Here is a 24,432-nt window from a genome sequence, read left to right on the forward strand (position 1 = left end):
ACGGCAGAGCTGGGGTGTCCGCCTTCCCCAGGTGGTGATAAGTGTAGGGATGTTGCTCTCCTATAGCCCTAATAATTATAGCAGGGCCCAAGACAAGTCTTCCTGAGCCCCACTGCAGAAGCAAGAACGGGGCCCCTCTCAGGCCTGGCACAGGTCTCTGTCATGCTTATGCGTGTAATTCAAATGTCATGGTTCCCAGACAGAAGCCCTCAAAGGTCTGAAGGCTGGGCCTACACTGAGGCTGACCTCTCAGGAGGGGAGAACTCTTGCAGCCCTGGCCGGCAGGAAGGGCCTCTGTGCAGGGGCTTGTGTACATTACAAGTCATGCTGGAAGAACGCCCATCTGCTGGACAAACACTTGCCCGTTACAGCCCCATCCTGGAGCTTGACCTCATTCCTCGCCTAGGGCCTGGAGGACATGGAGAATTGAAAACAGATCCTGATCCAAAAGTTAGATCTCTGGAAATTTTGCAGTAGCTGTCTATAAACCACCTGCTTAGGGATGAACGTGATCTCTACTGGTCCGCTGCCCTCTGTGTGAGCCGGTGGCGTTATACACGGCAGTGACGTGCAGCCCGCCGCTGCCCCCGTGGCTGGGCTGAGTGCCCGTCTCCTACCTTCCCCTCGAGCTCGGTGCACAATCGTCACCATACAGCCCCCACCACAGACACCACACTCAGCAGGCCTGGCGCTCACACGCTTACAGTGCCAGCCGTTTCCAGGGACAGCAAATGAACCACCTACCCCTCCTTCAGCTACAGGCTCCAGCTGGCCCCAGGATCAGGGAGGCTGAGCCACAGGCCAGGGAGAGGAAGTGGCAGAAGGAGACCAAAAGAAAAATCATAATTGAAGTATCAGGTCTCCAGCACCCCATTCTTTTCCTCTGGCATTCATGCACCCCAGAGTGTAAGAGCGATTGTCTGCAGTGAGTTAAACTGGAGGCACTGGGACACTGTTTCTATGGCAACCCCTCTCGGCTCTAATTCAGCTCTGAGTTAAAAATGCTATCAAATAATTGGAGAGTGCAGGAAAGCACAGCCAGCAGCCTGACCCCCTGTCCCATCTTTCCTAGACCTCCAGGTGTACAGAAGCTGAGAAGGCCCCCATCACGTGGGAGCAGCACAGGCGCGGGCTTGGCTGGGAGCACAGAACAGCCTGTAGGGAGACGATTTCGGAGTCAAAGTTTGGCCTGGAAATTGGGTCTGGGTTTAGTGTGCCCTGGGCCCAGGGAAGCATGGCAGCCAGGAGGGCACAAATCCCTTCCAAGTGCTGCAGGTGGCTGCATCGCACACGACCAGTGACACGGGGCTTCTACCCGGGCGATTTGGCAATGTCAGACGGAGCCGTTCTCCCCCCGTCGCTTATCCCAGAGTGGCACACAGCCCAGGACCCCAACTCAGGACGGCCCTGGTGCCCTCTCTGAGGCAGGAAGACAGAGCCCAGCCGGCTCCCTTGCATCCCCTTTGCCCTGACCCTGTCTGCTCCATCCCCATGCTGCTGCGAGAGTCCTCACCTGGCCAGGGCCTCGGTTACAAGGCAGGTGCCTGCCAGCTGCGTTCACGGAGCCAGGATGGCCGAGCTCGAGTGCCTGTTGGATCTCGCAACTTTTCAGAACACAGCTGGGTCCCAGATACTGAAGCTAAAACAAGGGTAAGGAGGGCTTCATCGCAGGGACCTGATCGTTTTCAGACAGCTAGGCAGAGACACCAAGGACTCTGCAGGCACTAAGAAACTGAAAGTCAGGAGAAGCTTGTGAGGGTCACAGTTGCTCTCATCACGTAAGCCATGGCAAACCGCAGCACAGGGCAGTGAACCTGGGTTCCAACGAGAGGTGGTCTGCGTTCAAATCCCAGCCTCATTCATTATTAGCTGTGCGGCTTTGGGCAAGTAAGTTTTCTGTGTCTCAGTCTCCTCAGCTGTAAAGTAGAGCCAGAACCATTGCCTTCACTGGGTCACCCCAAGGACCGCATGGGAGGCAGTCCACAGTGCCCGACACACGCTGAACATACACACTGAGCTCATGCCTCAGGGGTTCGAGTCACAGTCCCACTTCCCTCTTATACGAGACCCCAAGGCAATAGGAGACGGAGCAGGTAAGGGAATGGCACAGGAATCAGCATCCATTGTTTGCTCTATAAAGAGGCAGGGCATCTTGGTGGTTAGTAACACCTTTGGGGGAAAAGACAGGTCTGGACTGAATTATGGCATCCGATCCCCACTAGTTGGGTTGCTTTGAGCCAAACGTTCTGAGCCTATGGTCCTCATTTATAAAATAGGCACTGACAGTAATACCTACACTCTAAAATATTTCTAAAGGTTAAATCAGTTAATACTACAAAAGAGCTTTCTCAAACTTTAATGTTTAGGCAAACCAGTAGGAATCTCAGTAAAAGCACACTCTGGTTGAACAGGTATGGGCTGGAACCTAAGACTATGTGTTTCTAACAGAGGCCCAGGCAATTTCAGTGCTGCTGGTCTTCAGGTCATCTTTTCAACAGCAAAGTTTTCAAGAAGTTGCCACACTGTAAATACTCAGTAAATATTAGCTTTATGATGATGGCGATGATTGATAAAAGACCTAGAATAAAAGAGCTCTGCCCGCCAGCCTTCCTTTCAGCTACAGAATGCCTCAGTAATGCTCTATCAACCCGCAGGAAGCATTTCTCAAGAGAAGCTTGCATACAGTAAATATATTATGTGGAAGAGGGGGTGGGTGGGGGGCGGCGGGGGGCTGGGCTGCAGTCTCTGTTCCGTGTGGCTGTGCAGATCTCCTAGCCTCTCTGGGCTTCATTTTGCTCACTTCGTGAATACTTTTACATCCAAAGTTTTATGGTTTTACAAATGAAATGGCTTAGGAAGAGTGCACTTCCGCCCATCCCACATTCCACCGGCAGGACTGTGGCCCTGACCACATGTGCAGGGCCTTCTGCTGTGATCTATGCCTTGCTCTTTACACCGTCCCCAGCTTCCTGGCCTCAACACCACAAGGGCGGTTCCTACCTGCAGCGATGGCTGTCCTCTTGTCCACGGTCACTGCCACAGCTGTGCTTGCCGTCACCACCATGGGTTCACCCGCACTTTCTGGGGAAACAAAGACAACATGGTCACTGGGGAAGAGCTGTGGTTGGGGCAGGTGGAGCGCTACCACTTTCTTGGAATAGGAGATGGGAATAAAAGCAGGCGAAGGCATCCTTGGAAGAATTGAGGCGAGGGTGGGGACAGGGGTTGTGTTTGGAGAAGTTGCTGCTGTGATGGTGACCCCAACACGGGTCTTGGAGAGACACACACATGGCCTCTGGCCGCCAGCACAGTGCAGGGCTGCAGTGTCCCCACGACACTGGGGTTTCTGCCTGTTTGTCGGCTGCGGCATGCATCTTGCCCACAACACCTGTGTTGTATCCAGTGATCCCTTCCAATGGGAGGAAGGACAGGCTGCATTTCAGCACTGGGTGGTGGGTGATCCTGGATTGCTCTCTGTGAGTCTGCATGAGTCAGGGAGGACACCGACAGTCAGTCCCAATCAGGAAGCCAGATGCCACAGCTGAGCCACCGTGCGGCCCTGGGCAGCGAGGTGACGGACCCTCCACTGCACAACTGCTCTCCGGGCCTTTCACTTGCTTCTCAGCTGTTGCTCCACTTCTGGGACTCTGCAGCAACTCAAGGCAAGTCCTGAGGCTCCTGAAGGCCACAGGGCTTGCCTCGCATTGCTCTCTCCATTTCTTCTGGAACAATCAGGCCACCATAGATGCACAGTTTAGAGGGCAGTTTCAGCTCCACATTGAAACAGAGCTTTCTGGTTCTGACTGGGGCTGGCTACTTCAGGGCGCTAGGCTTCTTAATTCTCATCAGTCCTTGGCCCCGCACTTGAATTTCAAAGCACTCTTGTCTGCAGGTCAAATGCAGACTCAACTTCTGAGAAAGGGGCAAACAGTTTCTGATGTGCTATCACATTTTGTTAGAATGTCTTGATGTCAAATGTTGCCTGAAGCAAACAGGTCACGGGACTCTTGTGTGGCGATTATGACAACAGTGTCAATTGTCCCGGGACTTAACCACCAGCTTCTCACATCTGCCACGTCACCAAGATTACCCATCACACCCGCTGTCGTCAAATAGCTCAAGAAACCTAAAACTGCAGTCTGATTCCAGGAACTTCCAGTATGTAAGGTTGTCCTTGATTCTAGAAATTTGCCGCATGATGACGAAGGGACAATTCCCCACCTTGTATCTAGAGACATCTCGAAGGTGGTGATGTGGCAGCCCCGACAATATTCCTTGGGTCCCACAGCCCATTTTCTGGGACAGACCTTCTGTCACATTTGTATCCCAGCCAGCAGAGGCTTGTAGGAAACGCGGATGTGAGCATGTGGAGACCCTAATGAGGCAGTCTCTGGGGACATCAGGGATTTCAGTGCCTGGCTCACCGTGGCTACCTGGCCCAGCACCTGGTGGCAGTGATCAGGGCACGGAGTGCAGGAGGGGGCGGGGCCCAGGGAGAGGTGGGCTGTGGGCATATTGCTGAGGCTCTGCTGTGTGCGGACAGGTTTCTAAGCACTGACTGCACGATGCAGCTCCACGTGGTCGGGACTCAGCCCACCAAGCCTCGGCAAAGGGCAACCGTGTCAGCCTAGAGAGACAGGGCAACTTCCCCTCACCCTGGAGGCAGCTCGTCCTCTTTTCCCCCTTGAAACGCAGTTGTTTTCCTTCTTTTGGGGTGGAAGGGAGTGTGCAGAGGTGGCCACATGTCTAAGCGTGTGCGTGCGCTGAGCGAGTGAGCGGGCTGTGGAGAGGAAGTGGGCCCCGCCTCCCTCCTCACCAGGCCCCCTTTTTGGGCTCCAGCTTCCCTCTTTTCTCCTCGTGGCTCAGCTTCTCACCCACCCACCCTCCCACCTCATCGCCACATAAAGCTCCCCCAGCAGCCAGCAGGCTCAGTCCTGGTGAATGCGGGCAGGAGGGGACCTGTCATCAGGGCCTGGGGCAGGGGTTGGGGCCTCACTATAGAAACTCTCCAGGGGCCTGTGGGTGCCCTCCCTGGGGAGCCCAATGTGCTGCTATCGAGGGTGTGGCCACAGAGGAGGAGCTGCCTCTTTCAGCCTTGGGGTGGACGGTGTGGGAAGGGGTCTCCCCTTTGCTTCCAGAGCCTTCCTGTTGGGCTTGCACTGGTAATAAAAACTCCCCCTCCCTCTTTCCTTACATTCAGTGTGGTAACGGGGCCTGGGCTTGGATTAGGGCAGAGCTTGGCTCTGTGGCTCCCTTGCTGTGTGACCCTGGGCAAGTCACAGAACCTCTCTGAGCCTCACGTTCTCCTTGTGTAAGTTGAGGGATAATGACGGTACTTATCTCATGGGGTTGTCTAGATTAAATGAAAAACACGTGGAAAATCGTTTTGTGAAGCATAGTAGTTATTGGCACGTGTGTGGAGGGAACAGCACAGGTGGGAGTAGGGGCATAGCACCAGGTGAGGAAGGTGGGATTCCAGAGGGGGCAGGGTGGAGCTCCTCCCTGCTGTTTGCCTTCCCTGTCCTGGTCCCAGGAGGATGCCCGGGATCCTGGGCCTCCCCAGCCATCAGCTCCAGGACATTTTTCCATCACGACGCTTGAGGATGGTTTTGGCAAAGTGGTGGTGGAAGGCCTTTGGCAGAAGGGCATCCTAAAGGGGAAGTTCTGAGTGACCCCAGCCCTGGCTTTCCTTTCAGAAGTCTCCACACTCCTGCATCCCCTCCTGAGGCTCACCCCACCTGCCTGTGCACACTCTCCAGGCCCCTGGATCCATGTGCTGGAATGGGATCAGCCGCCCCAGCACTCACCTGGTGGAGGGGTGGTGGAGGGGTGGCTGTGCCATGCACTCTGGGATCCCTGGAAAAGCCCCGGAAGCTCCCTGGGCCACAGTCACTTCGAGTGTAAATCAAGAGCACCAGGCTATGCAGACACTGAAGCCTCTGCAGGATTTTTCTGGTGCTCTGTTAGAGTCACTTAATTTTTCTTATTTTGGTTATTTTCCAGAATGGGGGCTGGGGCTGGCTGGCAGTTGGGTGCCCATCAACTCTGAGAGTCTTCCTGGTCCCTGGCCGTGCAGGGATTTTGTGGCTGCCTCATACCCCACCCTCCCCACCACCTGCCCGGCACAGCCTCTCTCTTGAGCTGAGAGGGGCTTGTGGAGAAGGCTGGGAGCTCCCTGAGGCTGGTCCTGGGTGGTCCTGAGTAACTGGGGACAGGTTGCTTTCTTTCTGTTTGGGAAGAGCAGGGCAGCCCCACTGACTTAGTGAGTACTGCAGCCCCTAATGAAACCACCCATCTGGGTGGCTTATGAAGCTTTCACAGACATGCAGGATAAATAGAAGAATCTTAGAGATGGACTCTTCTGATCTCATATTTGGAATCGGGGCTAGAATCCCATGCTGGGTTTTTAAACTCCAACTTTGATGGCTGGCTAGGGAATCAAATGATCAGGCCCACCTTCAGCCTGGGACCTGTGGTGTGGGAAGGTGCCAGTGAGCTTTTTTACGTCACTAATGCATGGCAGGAGGGAAGGCAGGAGGGGAACCCTGGTGGTCTGGACATTCTATTCCATATCTCGTTCCCATTTCCCACTAAGAGCACAGCAGGAGGAGAGATGAGACTGGCCTGAGACTGGCCCAGCCCCGGGAGCACAGGGCTGTGGGTTACCTGGTCCTTCTGCCCAGCGGAGGTTGAAGACGAAGCTGCCAGCAGGATGCTCTGAGGCCTGGCGGTACCACAGCGGGAAGCGGTCCAGGGTGAACACACTGGCCTCGTCCTCAGGTGTCAGGAACTTCCTGCAAGGAGGAAGATGTGGTACCTCTCCCCAGATCTGTGAACACAGTCATCCCTCTTTCCTTTTCTCACACAAGGTCAACTTGGCTGGGCTAAGAGAGTGATTTTAGCCCCTAAATTAGTACGGCCCCAGACAATGTTTCCCAGCAATTCTCGCCTTTTCCAGAAACAAAATGATGTTATGTTGCATCTAGCTAGCAGCTGGAAGAGGTATAGGGTCTGTAGAACGAGGGGATACTTTCCATTTTTATGTAAACTCTTTTGCCTGCAGGATTTCTTTCTTTTGGATAGAGCCTAATTTCTTCTTGTCTGGCTCATTGGCACGTCTGAGGGAGGAAGCTGTAGTCAGCCCTATCACTGCACTAATAGGAGGGCATCAATCCCCCCAAATGGTTCCTTCAAGAGGATTGCCTCTAGGTTTTTGCATACATTATGAGTTTCCTTTTTTTGAGCAGCTTTACCTTGCTAATTATGGTTTTGCATTCCCTGAACACACAGCAGCCCACAGAAGGGAGTGTTCGGCCAGAAGCAGAGTGGGAGGCAGGGAGAAGCAGGGTGGGGGTGGGGAGCAGACACTGCTGTGGATAATCCACAAGGTGGATAACTGACATTTGGTTTTGAGAGTGACGGGCTCACATGTACCAGAAGCAACCTGCCTTGTGACACAGTTCCTGGGCTGCCATTCACCTCAAGTCTGGGTGAAGGGAGCCCCTGGGACTGCTCGCAGGAGGCAGAGGCACTGGGAAGGTCTGTCTGCCTCGAATCTCCTGCTTCCAGTCTTAGAAGCCTCTGAGAGGGGGTGAGGGAAGGGTCAGGGAGGCAGTGGTGCTCTTCCTTCTCCACCTCCGCAGGGATGGGTGGGGGGGAGGAGGGGAGGGAGGAGGGAGGGAAAGGGAAGAGCAACTTAATTTGTTTTCCTAGAAAGCCTCAGCTTTGCTTAGCAAGTGTGGATTTGTCACAGAGTCCTGGAAGAAGCTCAAAGATGGCGCTCCGTGGCTGGGCGTGCTTAGTGAGAGGAGCAGCTGGCGGGTGGGAGGCGAGGAGAGTAGGGTCAGGTCGGCTCAGGGGCCCTGGGCTGCTCTCCAGGTGCCTGAAGGTCCTCACCTGTTGGAGTCTCCGGGGTTGCGAAGCGGCAGGTGGCACTGCTCGGCCCCCAACCCCTCCTCTGGGCTCCCATCCTCCCTTGAGCACCCGGGTGGGCCAGCCCCTGATTCCCCCAGAACCCGGCCTTGGCCTAGAGCAGGGTCTCTCAGCCTTGGCACCGGTGACATTTTGTGCCAGGCGATTGCCGTGAGGGCTGCCCTGTGCATCATGGGATGTCTAGCAGCATCCCTGGCCTCCACCACTAGGTGCCCGTAGGAAGTTCTCTGCCTCCCACAGTGTGACAACCAGAAGTATCTCCAGACATTGCGGAATGTCACAAAATCACCCCCGTTTGAACATTCCTGGTGTGGAGGCCTAAGTCTTCCATGGCCTACAGGGAGCTGGGCCTGGACTCCTACCAGGTAGAGTAAGAGACCACAAATCTCCCACACCAAGGTGGGAGTGGATGGCTCAAGAAGGCACTGCGGGGTGAGCACTCCACCTACCACAGGGCCCCAGCAGCACCTCCTCTCCCCTTAGGAGTGGGGAAAAGAGACACAGCCAGAAGATTCAGCCTGTCACACAGAGACCAGCCCAGAGAGGAAAGCAATTTCGGCTTTGTCCCTTAGAGATTCCTCTAGGTGGATTCTCCGACCAACCCTCAACTTCAAAGTCTCTCCCTGACTGGTCCGGCCTCCATCCTGTACTAGGGACCCACCACCAGGATGTGTAAGCCTTCGGGGAAGGGCTGCCTTTCCCGCTGTCCCAATCTGTCAATCCCGATCCGTAAGCCTTCGGGGAAGGGCTGCCTTTCCCACTGTCCCAATCTGTCAATCCCGATCCTTCTGCCCTGCTGGGTTCCCAGGGGTCCAGCATGCTAGAGACCCCATGCCAGTCCACCCATGGCCCAGGAACACACCGTGGGACTCTGGCCCTCTCCGCCCTGCAGGGATTGCCCTCCCGAGGTGGCCGGCCCAACCCACCTGTCGGAGACCTTCTCGGAGCCCACGAACAAGCTGCTTCTCAGGAGGCCAGCCCGGGTGCCCAGGAAGGCCATGTCCACCACGTGTTCAGACTCCCTTTGTGGCAGACAGAGCGGGAATGGTCACCACGCGGCTGTGGCAAGAGCTTGGGGGTGACCTGCAGGGGTTTGGGGGCTTCTCCTTGCTCCTGCCTGGCCTGGCTCAGGGAAGACTTTCCAGAAAGGCTGGGTTCCTGGGAAGGGGCCGGGACACGCACCCTGCTGGCATCCATGGTGCCCATCAGGTTTCAGGCCCGGCTTCCGGGCAGCACCCCTGTGAAGTGAAGCCCTGGGCCTCTGCCTCTCTGCCTCGGCAGATCTAGCTCTTAATTTGTTCTCCTGGCTTTTGGGGAGTTCGGTCTAGAAGATGGAACTTGGAAGGGAGATTCTGTCCTGGGACCTAAGGAACAGGAACTTCTCATGCCCAGCACGTACCTGGCACCTCCTGGTCTTACAGCCCTCCTCATACTTCCCTTATTACCGAAATGTGAAGGGAGGGGGAGCAGGCACTGCCTACACCCACCCAGGAGAAGTCCCGACGGGCCTCATAACCTTGCCGTTGAGACTTGAAAGAAGACAGATCCATGAGCTAGCTGGCGTCACATATCTCCCTCTCAGTCTCAAAGCCACGATACTTTGACCAGGGTGGGAAGTCATCTCTTTTAACCCAGATGATATTCTTGTCTTTGGCACAGTGGATAGGAGGCTATTACCTAGTTCCTCTCCACGCCCAAGGGTGTGTGCTATAGTGAGCATACTAAGTAGGCAATTCCAAAGCACTGCCAGGCTCACAGGCTGGACTGCGGGGGTCTTCCTCATGCATAGACCCTGCAGTGTCTGTGGGTGGTACCCGGGACTGTAGTAAGGTCTGGAAAATCACTGAGGGAAAGGGTCTCCCCCACCTACTCCAGTCCTGTAGCCAGGGGGCTTGTACAGGGCGGGCACAGGGGTCATAGGACTCGAGCCGCACAGAGCCCTGCCGCAGACCTCTGAGTCAGATTCTCTGGGGACAGGGCCTAAGCTCCCCTAAAGCTTCCTGATTCAATTCTCTGTTTAAAGGCAGAGAGAATGGGCTAATGGATCTCACTACCCATAATTTGGCTTCAACAATCACCAACCCGGGGCTGGTCTCAGTTCAGCCACTGCCTCCTCCAGCCCCTCAACTAGATTATTTTGAAGCAAATCCCAGATATTTCATGGGTAAATATTTTAATTTATACAATCAAAATAGAAATAACATTTAAAAAAACTTCAATGCCATTATTATACCTTAAAAAAACCTGACCATTCATTAATATGATCAGATAATCCAGTCGCCTCGTGAATTTTTTTAAGTTTGGCTGAATCAGAATCTGCCTAAGGCTCACGCATGGCAACGGGTCATCTCTTATTTGTCTGTCTGTCTCTCTCTGTCTTTATTGAGATATCGTTCAAATACCATCCAACTCACCCACCTAAAGCGTGTGATTCAATAGTTTCTAATGTATTCACAGAGTTGTGCGACCATCAGCACTGTGAATTTTAGAACATTTTCATCACCCCGGAAAGAAACCCCATAACCATTAGCAGTCATCTTTGGCCTCCTTTAACCTGATTCCCTTTCTCTCTCCACTCTCCCTCTCCCCTTCTCTTTTCCTTGCAATTGATGTGTGGAACAAACAGAGCAACAAAGGGCGCTTGCCTGTGGGGATTCTCCGGTTCTGGCCTTGGCAGATTGCCACCCTGGGGTGCTCTTCAGCCTGCTCTGTGTCCCCCGCATTGCCTGTCAACTGGCCGTGAGACCTCAGGGCCTGACCGGGTTCCGGTTTGTGTTTTTACAAGGCTGTTCTTCACAAGAGGCACACACTCTGACTGATTAGGGCATGAAAAATACATGCATTCTTTTGTTTCTTATTTTTACCCGAAATATCTGTATAAGGAAAAACTTCTCCTCATCAATATTTAGTTATCCTGAAGTACAACTTTTATAGAAGAGGCAGGATAAATAATTTATTCTTTTTGTTTCTTTGTTAGGTTTTAGAATAATGAGTTGTTTTCCTAACAATCTTCCAAAGATGGCCAATGAGGTTTTTTCCAGTATCATTATGAACCCACGTATTTTAACATATTTCATATGTTTTAACCCATTGCAATTATTATTATTATTATTATTATTATTATTTTTATTTTTATTTAAAGACAGGTTCTCACTACGTTGCCCAGGCTGGCCTTGAACTCCTGGGCTCAACCGATCCTCTCGCCTGAGCCTCCCATGAGGCTGGGATAACAGCCGTGCCTCCACAGCCAGCTCCTGCTGCAATTATAATTACTTTTGCTGCTCTGATCATCCACCTTTGGCCAGTAAGGGCCTCCTCCAGCTGGCTCTGGGGTCCCTTGGGCACAATATCATTTGTCTTTGGTAACTTCTTGCTTCCTCGTATGACAAGATGTTCCAGGTTCATTGTGCGTATTTCCTGCCTCTGTCCTGGAATCAGACATTTCTTCTAGGAGCACGGGCTCATTTTAAAGAGGACTAACATCGAAAGTCCGAAGTCTGGGGCTGGGGCACTCTCTGCGGTGGGCCTTTTCAGGGGAGAGAGCTAGGATATCCTTTTAATTTCTTTAAGAGAAATACATCATGAGTTCAAATTGATATTTCTAATTCAAATTTAGCATTCCATCTAATCTTAACTTCTTTGATTTTTGAAATTTGCATATCTGTTTTCTCTTTTGCTGAAGATCTTGGTTCTTAATGACATTAATATAATACAATTTGCTCTCTCTATTCAGAATAACAATGCCAATACTATTTCTAGCAATGCGATTACTGAGGACTGCTTAACATTTTATTTATTTAGTGTTTACAATTCTAAAGCCCCTTGAAAGAATTCCCGTATGTTCGATTATTTAATGAACTTGATATATGGCTAGGTTTAGCTGTTTCATTTGCTTTCAATTACTACAGGTTACTTTTTAAAATTTAATTTTGTTTTATGATTAGATAAAGCATTTATATGGTTCCAAAGTCAATATGGAGAATAAGGCCTATTCAGGGGAGTCTGTCTCTGTACCCATCTCCTTGTTCCTTCACTCTTCCTGTAGGTAACCTGACTTTTGGTTCCTTGTTCCACTAAAAAGTACGTGTGTGTATGTGTACATACATATACGCATGTACATTTATATGTACATTTGTGAAAGTAATTATGAAAATATATTTGTATTTTCTCTCTCTAAATAAGCAGTGGAGATATTATTCATACTTTTTCATTACTGAAGATGATTTCATAGTATATGGAGATATTCTAATTTTTCACAGCTGCATAGAATTCCATTATGTGGATCCACCATGATTTATGTAACTAGGCTCCCACTGATGAACGTTTGGGTTGTTTCCAATCTTCTATTGTTATTAAAGGTGCTATAATGAGCAGCTCATAGGTATGTTTTTTTCATATTTTTGCCAGTGTATCTTTGGGATAAGGTTCCTAGAAGTGAGGTTGCTGGGTCAAAGTGTAAATGTACATGAAATTGTGCTAGATGTCATCAAATTCCCCTCGACGGGGTTTGAAACATTTCGTATCCCACCCACAATCTACGAGTGCCTGACTCCCCACAGTTCTGCCAACAGTGCACGCTGACAAGCTCAGGTGGCTCTCAGTCTGAGAGGCGAGAAGTCCAATCTGGGCATAGTTGTCATTTGCATTTCAGATTACATGTTAGGTTGAGCATTGTTTTTCTTTATATTTTAAGACTATTTGAATTGTTCTTCTAAGGACTATTTGCATTTTTCCTCTGAACTGTTCGTATTTCTTGACTACTTTCCCTCTAAGATAGTTGGCCTCTTAAGTCTCAAATTTCGAAGTCCTTTATCATGAATACATAATATATAGAGTAACCCTTTATCTGTTTCATAAGTTGCAAACACCTTTCCAGTTTGTAATTTCTCTTTTTACCTTGCTGATGTTTTTATTTCTGCCATAGAAACATATTTTTTTCTTTTTTTTAAAAAAAGATGAGGTTGGCCAGGCGCGGTGGCTCACGCCTGTAATCCCAGCACTTTGGGAGGCCGAGGCAGGGGGATCACGAGGTCAGGAGATTGAGACCATCCTGGCTAACATGGTGAAACCCCGTCTCTACTAAAAATACGAAAAAATACAAAAAATTCACCAGGCGTGGTGGCAGGTGCCTGTAGTCCCAGCTACTCGGGAGGCTGAGGCAGGAGAATGGCGTGAACCCAGGAGGCGGAGCTTGCAGTGAGCCGAGATCAGGCCACTGCACTCCAGCCTGGGCGACAGAGCGAGACTCCGCCTCAAAAAAAAAAAAAAAAAAAAAATGGATGAGGTCTTGCTCTGTTGCCCAGGCAGGAGTGTGGTGACATGAGCATGCCTCACTGCAGCCTCCATCTCCCGGGCTCAAGTGATCCTCCCTGAGCAGCTGAGTAGCTGGGACTGCAGGTGTGCACCACCACACCTGGCTAAGTCACTATTATTTTTATTTTAGAGATGGGGTCTTGTCATTTTTCACAGGCTGGTCTTGAACTTTCAGGCTGAAGTGATCCTCCCACCTAAGCCTCCTGAGTGGCTGGGACTACAGGCACGAGCCACTACACCCGACTACAGAAACATTTTTAATGTTGTTAAATTTATCTGTCATTCCTTTATTGCTTCTGAATTTTGAGTCATTGTTGGGAAAGGTTTCCCCACTCCTAGATTTTAGAGCAATTGGCTCATGTTTTCCTTTAGTATTTATATGGCTTCATTTTTTACATTTGAATCTCTGAGTCATTTGGACTTCGTCCAGGTGTATGGTGTGAGAAAAGAACACAATTTTATCATGCTCCATATGGCTCTCAAACCGGTTATTTAAAAATCCATCTTTCCTTCATTGATTTGACAGGATGCCTCTGTCATAGACTAAATTTTCACATGCATTTAGATGAGTTTCCGGATTTCCTTTTGGGTTCCTGTGGTCTGCCTGCCTTTTCTTGTGCCAATACCATACTTTATAAACCTCAGAGGCTTTGTCATGTGTTTTAATATCTTGGTAGGCCCAACCTCCCTTCTTTGCTTTTTTTGGTGTGTGTTTGTGTGTGTGTGTGTGCGTTTTTTTTTTTTTTTCAGAGATTTCCTGGTTATTCTTGCTTGTTCTTCCAAATGAACTTGATAATCAGTTTATCTAGATGCAGAAAAAGACTGATGGTGTTTTCATTGGGGTTAACATTAACTTAGGGAGGATTAATATCTTTATGATGTTGAAGTCTCGTATCCAAAAACACTGTCTTTCCATGTGTTCCAGCCTCTACTTTTGTGTTTTCAGGAGTGTTTCATAATTTTCCTTATATAGGTTTTTGAACAGTTCTTATAGTTTATGTCATATGTTCTTGTAGTCTTATAACTTTATCATGTATTATTTCTTGCCTTTTAAAATAAGCCTTCTCATATCTTCCATCTTTTTTTTGTGTAGATAAAGGCTATTAATTTTTGAATGTTGATATTATAACCTGCTACTTTACTAAATTCTTTCATTGGGTATAGTAATTTTCCTATTAATTCTTCTGGGGTTTCCAGATATATAATTATGTCATCTTTAAACAGAGAGAATTTTACTTCTTTCTTTCCAACTCTAATTGCCTCTGCTTGCTTTCTCTTGTCTAATTCCTTCTGGCCTTGTTAAATAGCAACGGGGAAGTAGCCATGCTTCTTTTGTTCCTGTCTTTAGTGAGAGAGCCTCTAGCCCCATTAAGATGTTACTTTCATGCTTAGGTCAATTTTAATTCTACTGAGTGGCTTTAATGAACAAGAATGCTATGGCTGGGCATGGCGGCTCATGCCTGTAATCCCATCACTTTGGGAGGCTGAGGTGGGAGGGTTGTTTGAGGCCAGGAGTTCAAGACCAGCTTGAGCAACATAGAGAGACCCCATCTCTACAACATTTTTTAAATGAATGAATATTAATATTTATTTAATGCCTTTTCTATATCTTTGGAGATGGTTATGTATTTTTTCTCCTTAACTGTATGCTATTTTATATTAACTTCCTAGGAAGTCTTTTCTGAAGCATGCTCTGGTTAAGCATATTTCCTTCTCAATATTTCTCCACATTGAAAATCATCTCTGACTAATCTCTGAGGTTGGAAAGATGAAGATGGTGCCCCTCTCCAAACCTATTTGCTCCAGCCCTCTGTAGAAGGCACAACAGTGCAGGGTTTAAGAGTCGGGGCGCAGGAGTGAGGCTGCCTGCTGTTGATTCCAGCTCTGCCACTTTCGAGGCGTATGACCTCAGGCGAGTTGCTAGATCTCACTATGCTTTGTTTTCCTCATCTGTCAAATGGCAGTAATGAGAGCTCCTGTGTGGGTGAGGACTGCGGTGAGGATCAAATGGGTTATATACACTAAGCACTCAGAACAGTGCCTGGCCCACTAGATTGTTTTTCTTTCTTTATTCTAATTTTGTATAGGTCATATATTCATATGGTTCAAAATTACACCAACATGTTAGGGTGAAAAGTGTCCCTTCCATCCCTGTTTCAGTTACCCATTTTCCAACCAGAAACAGCTAATGAGGAATGTTTCCTGAGTAGCCTTGCATAGACAGCATATAGATCATAGATGTTATCTATATAATCCACACAAATACTATGGCACCCACTTTTTACAGAAAAGGTAGCGTACTATACTATGTAGAATGGTAGCATTCCACATCTTGCTTTTTTCAATAGGAGACTGTCCCTATAAAATTCTGTAGGTGTTTTTTATTAGGATAGCACTAAAAAACTAATTTTTAATTTTCTAGTATCTAATTATGTGCTTAAATTTATTGACTGTCTAGGGGAGGTTTGACATCTTCACAATGTTGAATCTTCCTATTCAGGAGCAAGGTATGACCCACTGCGACCTTAACCTCATTAATACCTTACTCTGCCCCCCAACACTCATGGGCACACACATGCCCTACATTCACACTCACATGCCACTCATCTTCTTTCTACCAGGCCACTAAACACAATAGTACCAGGAGACCAGCAAAGGGAGCGAGGATTTCTAAGGGGCTGGGAAAACCAAGGTCAAGTTCATTGGTGCCATGACCTTACCTGCTGGAAACCTATTTGAACTGCTCTTTGGCCAGGGGCATTTTGGCCATTGAAGTCTCGTGGCTGGAGTCCAACCCAGAGAAAGGAGCTGTCGGAATGGGACTATCCTGGGGTGGGGATTTAGTCCAGTGCCCAGGGGGACCTCCACTTGATCTTAGGCCAAAGGACGTGGGTTCTCTCCTGAGCCACCAGCCAGATGGTGAGAGGGGTCCCAACTTAGCCAAGGGAATTCTGGGGGCTGGTTGGGGCCTGGGAACCTGGGAACCTGGACCTACTCGGACATGTTGAGGGCCAGCGCTGTCCAGTAGGCTTCCATGGGGGCTGTCACCACCGCGTCAAACAGCACCTCCCGGACCAGCTCCTCGTCACCTGGGTGCAAAACATCAGGGAACCAGGCCACATGCTTCCTCCACGCTCATGAAGACAACTCTCCCATCCTAAGTTCAGGGAGAAGATGTGCTTCCTGAACGTGTCTACGGGACATGTAAAACTATCTCTGTGAGCTTGAGGGAGCCGCCTCACCTCTGTCTGTCTTCACTTTCTCAACTCCAAAAAATATGTTAGTACAACAGCTTGATATCTGAGGCTCTTTCCAATTGTAACATCTGATGAATTTAGGAGACCCTCAGTGACCTCAGGTTGGATCTTCCCATTCTCCCCCATCTCAACTCTTCCTCGTCTGATTCTTAACCATCCAGACACCTTGGCCTTTGGTCAGTTCTGTGAGTTTTTTGTTGTTGTTGTTGTTGAGATGGAGTCTCATTCTGTTGCCCAGGCTGGAGCACAGTGGCATGATCTTGGCTCACTTCAACCTCCGCCTCCCAGGTTTAAGCAATTCTCCTGCCTCAGCCTCCCAAGTAGCTGGGACCACAGGTGCACACCACCACACCTGGCTAATTTTTGTAATTTTTGTAGAGACAAGGTTTCACTATGTTGGCCAGGCTGATCTAGAACTCCTGACCTCAAGTGATCTGCCCACCTTGGCCTCCCAAAGTGCTGGCATTATAGGCATGAGCCACTGCCCCTGGCCAGTTCTGTGAATTTGACCTTGCCAAGCTCCTCCTTGCCTCAGAGCCCCTATACATGCTGTTTCCCTTGATCTGGATGTTCTTTTTCCCAGTCTTTGCATGGAGGCTCTTTCTTTTTCTTCTCTCATTTAAAAAATTTATTTATCTTTATTGAGGTAAAATTCACATAAAATGAAACTGACCAATTTAAAGTATGCAATTCAGTCAGTGGCATTTAGTACATTCACAATGTTGTACAACCACCACCACTATTTAGTTCCAAAATATTTTTGTCACCCCCCAAAGGAGATCCTCCTCACCTTGGTGAGGAGGTGTCACAAAAGAGCCACCCAAGTGGCTTAACAGGATCTCCTTTAAAGCAGGCCTATTTCTCTCCCCTACAGCATCCTGTTCATGGTGCTTATCACAATTTATAACAACCTATATCTATATATGTAGGCTTATTTGCGTATCACCTGGCTTCTCCACTAGAATGTAAGCTCCATGATAGCAAGGGCCTTGTCTGGGTTATCTCTGTAGCTCTAATACCTACCCCAGGGCCTGACACAGGGTGCAAGCTCAGTACAGATTTGTTGATGAAATGAATAAATAAGTAAGTAAGTGCCCTGTTGGGTTGGCATGGGAGGCAGTCTTCTTATGGGGGTGACAATTATGTGACAGGATGACCTGCTCTTTCTTCCAAAGAGGAAGAAGGAGGAGGAAGCTGAGGATGTGGCCTAATGAGCTCACCACTTGCATTAGTGTAGGTGAGAAGGCCACGTGACCATGGAGCAGAGACTGAAGTGTCACAGCTGCAAGACAAGGAGCACCTGGGGCTCCTCGACCTGGAAGAGGTGAGCAAGGTTAGCCTGAGGAACCGGTTTAGAAAACAGAGCCCACAGGCTTCGAGTCATCTGGCCAAATGCTCCCCTTGTGGAGATGAGGACTTCTGGTGAAGAGTGGCAGCCATTTGCCCAGAGGTCCACTTCTAGACAGTGGTAGAGAAAAAGATGACAGACTCTGAATGGTGCTTTGTTCTGACCCTTAACAGAGCTTGGTGGATAGAGGCTGAAAAAGATCCCAGTCCCTGACCTGGGGATCCATACATGTTGCCACAGTTCCAAGGGTGCTTAAATACCAGCTCAGCCCTGTGGTAAGGCTGGCTATGCCTTTTTCTTTGGGAATCTCCCTGTTTGATCTAAGCCATCCATGTGCTACTGGGATAGGGCTGTGCAGCAGCCTCCCCCTGCCTTCCCACCTCTCCTGGCAAAGTCCTGAACTTCAGAGCCCCAGAGGAAAATCTCGCCTCAGTGGGTGGCCAGCACTCACACTCCAGGTCTGGGTCCTTCCTGGTGAGGAAGCGGATCATGGCCTCTAGCTGGCTGAGCTTCCGGTGGTCTGGGTCAATATCTGTGATGCAGTAGATCCTGAAACCCAGGAAAGTCAGTGTTATCTCAAAACATTCCACCTGTCTCCCTCCCATTTTTTACTCCTCACTTACCAGTCACTGGCCAGGGCCAGGTCTGGGTGAAGCAAGTCATGCAGGCCTGAAACCAGAGTCCACATTCAGGGTGATGCTCCCTCACTGCCATGAGGGTGTGTGTCTCAATTGTAGAAACAGCCACCCAGTGAGTTTCTAAAGAAAGGGACTGGGGTCTGTTCTTTCTTGCTCTTAGCTCACAGTAGGAGAACATGGCTAAGTCTGCACAGGTCCCACCTCCTGAAATGCTTTCTTCTCATTGTTTCATGTCCAAATCCTACCCCTTCTTCAAGGTTCAGGGCAAATGCCATGCCTTCAATGAGCTGCCCAGCCAGTGGGAGCATCTTCTCCTCCTGCAGCCCTCATGCCCCTCCTCCCCATCCAGGTTGGATTTGGGTTATTATGGGCATGTAATAACCTTGTGCTTCTGCCAGACAGCAGCTCCCTGAGGAAGCTGCATCTTATTCCTCCTAGCATCTCCCTCAAAGGGAGGTGACACTTTGAAACCAGTGATTTTGTCTTCATTGGCTTCATCCCCAGGATGGGCCCTGTGTGTTTTGCGGCCTCTCACCTAACACAGAGCCAGCTTGATCTCATGCTCAGTACACGCTGTTGACTGAAAGAACGATGACCTGATGCTCCATGGCACCTACTCAGAGCTAAGAAATGAACAGGTGCTCCACTGAGGGTAAGTCCAAGGAAGGGATGACAGAAAGGCCAGTGGGGCATCTGTGGAGCCTCACAAGGGCTGCTGCTCTGATGTAGACACAGGGCAAGCAGCTGGAAGGGGAGCTCCCTTGCCCACAGAAGACCAGGAGACTCCGGGATTCCAAGCCCCTGACCACTGGAATGTCTCACTCCCAGGAGTGGGTATAAGACAGCACCCTCTGTCTCCTGGAGGAGTGCGCCCTGGGAATATCTGGGCAGAGGAAGAAATGTGTAGGAAGAAGGAAGAAGGCACGATGGAGGCCTAGGGATGATGGGGAACAGAGGAGAGTGCCTCAGCGCTAGGATCTGTGCTGTGGAAGGGCAGACACAGCTTCCAGGTGAGCACACAGCTAGTGCCTGACTCAGTCCAGGTGTGGGAGAGGGGATCTACCAGGGGCAGCTCCCAGACAGATGACAGCTAAGCTGGGGGCTGAGAGTGGGTCAAAGTGTGCTGGGAGAGGAGGGCACTCCAGGGCAGAGCAAAGCAGCCAGGAGGAGCAGGCCCATCAGCAGTGATGTGGGCAGACTTGGCATTTCTAGGAAGATCCTTCTGGCTGAAGCTCAGAGAAGAAAGGAGTCAGGGAGACCAGTTGGAAGCTACTGTGGTTGTCCACGAGAGAGGTGACAATGACCAGGATGGTTGTAGGAAGGCAGGGTGATGAGATGTACTCAGCAGATAGCAGAGGGTAGTATGTGGGTGTTAAACAGAAAGTGGCCACCTCTTCCAGGGGTTCCTGGGATATCTGTGACCCCTGAGATAGGTTTTGGTCTCCTAAGGTGATTGGGCCACAGTAAGTCACGGGCACGAGGGATGGGGTTGGATGGGGCTCTTCTCTCCCCGCCTCCACCGCTGTTCTCTGCCATCTCACTTTGGTTCGCATCCCATAAGCTCCAGGTATGGGCTGAATTGTGTCCCCCAAAAGATATGTTGAAGTCCTGACCTGTGAATGTGACCTTCTTTGGAAATAGGGTCTTGGCAGAAGTAATCAAATTCAGATGAGATCACTAGGATAGGCCCTGATCCCATATGAGTGGTGTCCTTATAAGAAGAGGTAATGGAGACAGTGAGAGGCAGCTGAGGGGAGAAGGCCACAGGATCAGGGAGCAGAGACTGAAGTGTTGCAGCTGCAAGACGAGGAGCACCTGAGGCTCCTAGACCTGGAAGAGGTGAGCGAGGACTCCCCTGGAGGCTTTGTGGGGAGCACGGCCTTTCCAACACCTGACTTGGGACTTCCAGCCTCCAGAACCGTGAGAGAATACATGTCTGCTGTTTTAGGATGCCATGTTTGCGGTACTTTGTGCTGGGAGCCTTAGCAAATGAATACAGGCTTCCCTCCTCTTTCTGGCCTCCTTTCTCATCACCTTGGCAGTCACCTGGCAGGGAAATTTCAGCTTTGAGCTTTGTTTAAAAAACATACTGCCTTGACGGCCCACCTAGTCCAGCAAGGCCTCCCGGAACCTAGCAGTGCAGTTGGCAGGTCTCAGGCTCTGCTGGTTTGACGACTGACCCACAGATCCTGCATGCCCTGGGAGCCAAGGACACACACGCCCCTCTCCACCTGGCAGCATTGTTCTGAGAGGCTGCTCTGGAGCCTGGGAGCTGGGAGGCTGTCACACTGGCTCTGGTTGGGGTTGGCCCTGCCCAGTGTCCCATGAGAGCCCATTATTTTCTGCTTAACTGTCCCTCAGCCCCTGGTACCGACCCACCTTCTTCCACAGACGTGTTCCCCAGAAGGATGTATTCTCCGTGGCCCCGGGACAGCACCACCCCCAAACTGTGGGGAGAGAAGAGAAGGCACTCATTCAGCAGCAGCAGATGCCGGCCTGTCTCCCGGGCCTCGTCCTTGCCCTTACCAACACTAGCTGTATGGGCTTTTTGTACCCACGACGAGTGGTGTGCTCCTCAGGCCCCCTTCTTTGCCTCTGGCCTCACAGCCATCCCCTCCAGAACGGAGGCGGTGCTTCCAATTTCCCAGAAGCCTTCCTTCCTAAGCAAGACCCTGGCCATTCTGTAGACCAAGAGCCCTCTCAGCTCCCATTTTCATCAAGGGACATCCTGAACCTCACAGGCATCCCCTAAAATGTAGAACAGTCTCTCTGTTTCACAGGGGGTCCCACAAACAGGAGCTCCTTTTCCCACCCGGTGGGTCCTGCTGTGCCTTCCTCTCCTTGGCTGAACATCAGCTTTGAGCCTTGGCTAAATATCTGACTTACTTGGGGAACTTTAAAAGATGCAAGTGCATGGGCTCTACCCCCAGAAATTGTGATTAAATTGGTCTGGCCAGCCTGGGCAACACAGCGAGACCCCAGCTCTAAAATTTTTTTTTTAATCAAAAAATTAATGGGGTGTGGTGGCACGCTCCTGTACTGTCCCAGGTACTCGGGGGGCTGAGGTGGGAGGATCGCTTGAGCCCGGGAGGTGGAGGCTGTAGTAAGCTGTTTGTGCCACGGCACTTCAGCCTAGGAGACAGAGTGAGATCCTGTCTCAAAAAAAAATTGGTTTTGGATGAAGCCTGGACAGTGGCAACTTCACATAATTCCTCAGGTATTCCAATGAGCAGTCAGGGCTGGGAACCAGGGCTTTATGGAGAAATCAGATAATTCAGAGGTAACGGCCGCTTGTTTTCTAATCTGCCTAATACCTAGAGCCAAATATTTCTACAGTCGCAGGGAACCTGAGATCTTCCAATTTGATCCTCTCACTGCTTTAGGATCTTAACTGGATGATATCACTTAATCTTCACAACATCACCAACAAGCAGCGGTTATTGTTACCCCCATTTTACAGATCAAAATCTAAGGCACAGAGAAGTTAAGTGAAACTCAAAGACCTGTTAACAGAGTTGTAGGAGGCAGAGGTGACGCATCAGTAAAGTAGGGAGTGCTGGACCTCAGAGCCTCTTCTCAGAGACAGGGCTAACTGCCCTCAGGGAAATGGCCTGTTAAGGCAGCTTGGCTGATGGACGCTGATGAACAGTGAAACAACAACAGCATCTGAAGGGGTGGGGCTTGCCTGGGGCCCACAGGAGCATAGCACAGACCATACACTTGACCAAGTTTACACAGCCTGTAAATGGTAGAGCTGGGGTTCATGTCCAGGCAGTTTGGCTCTGGAACCTGCATTCTAGGCTACACTGGCAAAGCAGGTCTACACCTCAAGTTTCCTGGATACTGACCTGGGTCTTTTGCTATTACCACAAAATTGCCAACTAAATATGAGTTGCTGGTATTCATGTTCAACCCTCACCCCCTGCAAATAAAGCCTGTGTCCCTCACCTGAAAGGGGTGTCGCTGATGTCCGTGAAGAAGTAGTCATTGGTCAGGAAAAGAACTCGCTTCTGAAAGAGTAGATAAGGAAAGAGTGCTCATGCAGAGAAGAGCGGCCCCCAGCCCCCACCTCCCCCCCAGGGCTCTTGGGGTCTTCATCGTCACTGTACAGTCCCCCCGCCTTCTTGTCTCCTCCCTGACCACCCCCTACACACCTCAACCTAGTGACACCCATAGGCAGATCCTCTCTAGGTGCAGCAAACTGCAGCCCTTTGGGGCGTGGCCTGGATTTCAGGATCAAGGTCTGGACCTGCACTGCCCGTCACGATAGTCCCTAAGCAGCATTGAGCACTTGAAATGTGTGGCCAAGGAACTGAATTTTCTGATTTTAGTTGACATAAATTTAAACTTAGTTAGCACATGTGGCTAGTGGCTATATTGGGCAGTGCTAATGTAGACCGTGACTCTATGGTTCCTAGAGGGTTGAGGTTGGGGCTGTCAGTGTGTGCTAAGAACTTCTGGAGCCCATGTATACATACACAATCCACTTAAACCTCCTTGCCCTCAAAGACACCCAGGGAGAAGGGGTGCACCATTCTCCCTCCACTGTCATCCGTGCCCAGGCCATGGGACCCTTTCACAACTTCCTTTCCCTTTCTAAGCTGCCATCTTTTAGCCTTGGTTTACTTTGTATAAACTAGGGCATCATGTAGTACAAAAGTGGCTAAGGGCATGGCTGGGCTTAGATGAACCAGGATTGAAGCCCAGCTCAGCCACTTTCGACCTGTGTGCTCTTGAGCAAGTGACTTCACTTCGAGTTCTCATTTGTAAATCAGGATTGTCCACGGCCTCTCTTGCACGAGGCTGCTGTGAGGGTGCATTTGGGGTGCTGAGGTTCTGTGGATTGTCCTGTCCACCACACAAGTTCATGTCATTGGGAAAGCCACATTTTGCAGTTGGCCCAGGACTTGTTCTTATTCCCTTTACTTCTTTCTGACTTTCCTTCTTTGATTTTGGAAACTGGAGTGAGGTGTCAGAAGGGACACACAGAGAGAGGAAGGCAACAAAAGCCTTGCTTTCTCTAGGAAACCGGCTTTATGCCAAATCAGAATGCACCGTTCACAAAACTGGACTCATCCCCTGGTCATGCCCTCCGGCTCCTCTGCCCAGTCAGACCCTCTCTGTAGCTTCTCTGTATTGCAGTGGTCGTGGGATGTCCTGGAAGATGTCTTGGGGGAGTCGGGTGCCCTGTGCTCCAAGGAGCAGCTGGCTGGAGTATCAGAACTGGAGATCATTTTTTTATTTTTACTTTTTTTTTTTTTTTTTGAGACAGAGTCTCCCTCTTGTCACCTAGGCTGGAGTGCAATGGCGTGATCTTGACTCATTGCAACCTCCACCTCCTGGGTTCAAGCAATTCTCCTACCTCAGCCCCCAGAGTAGCTGGGATTACAGGCACACGCCACCACACCCAGTTAATTTTTGTATTATTAGTAGAGACAGGGTTTCACCATGTTGGCCAGGCTGGTCTCAAACTCCTGACCTCAGGTGATCCGCCTGCCTCGGCCTCCCAAAGTGGTGGGATTACAGGCGTGAGCCACCGTGCTTGGCCTATCTTTTTTTTTAATTGAAGAAAAGGGTGGATGCACAGATCTTCCATGTATTACCTAATTAGCTTCGATACATGTATCCAGCCCTGTGATTACCAACCCGTCAAGGTACAGAACAGCCTCTCCAGTCTCTCTGCCTACCCCTTCTGGTCCATCCCATCCCACTCCTTCACAGGCAAACTCTGTTCTGGATTCTGTCACCACAGATTGGTTTTGCCTGTTCTTATAGTATGACACACACAAAAATTGCGTCTGGCTTCTTTTGTTCAAAATAATGTTTTCAGCGTCTGTCTATATTGCTGTGTGTCCAGTAGTTTGTTCCTTTCTGCTGCTGAGAAAGGACACAGCCCAGTATGCTTCTACGCTCACCGATTGATGGATATTTTGGTATATTTCAG

General features: G+C 50.0%; 1 protein-coding gene across 1 annotated transcript in view; it reads right to left on the reverse strand.

The window, feature by feature from the left end:
- Positions 1 to 24,432, reverse strand: part of CACNA2D4 (calcium voltage-gated channel auxiliary subunit alpha2delta 4) — a 126,237-nt gene that overhangs the window by 45,693 nt on the left and 56,112 nt on the right. The window contains exons 19-26 of the mRNA XM_063693749.1: positions 22,437 to 22,498; positions 20,868 to 20,935; positions 18,474 to 18,519; positions 18,302 to 18,399; positions 16,241 to 16,334; positions 8,859 to 8,954; positions 6,667 to 6,794; positions 3,001 to 3,081 (exon numbers count right to left, since the gene is read on the reverse strand). Coding sequence (XP_063549819.1) covers positions 3,001 to 3,081; positions 6,667 to 6,794; positions 8,859 to 8,954; positions 16,241 to 16,334; positions 18,302 to 18,399; positions 18,474 to 18,519; positions 20,868 to 20,935; positions 22,437 to 22,498 — 673 coding nt within the window. The remainder of the gene's footprint in view (positions 1 to 3,000; positions 3,082 to 6,666; positions 6,795 to 8,858; positions 8,955 to 16,240; positions 16,335 to 18,301; positions 18,400 to 18,473; positions 18,520 to 20,867; positions 20,936 to 22,436; positions 22,499 to 24,432) is intronic.

Source organism: Gorilla gorilla, chromosome 10 (assembly GCF_029281585.2).
Source record: "Gorilla gorilla gorilla isolate KB3781 chromosome 10, NHGRI_mGorGor1-v2.1_pri, whole genome shotgun sequence".
NCBI classification, from domain to species: Eukaryota; Metazoa; Chordata; class Mammalia; order Primates; family Hominidae; genus Gorilla; species Gorilla gorilla.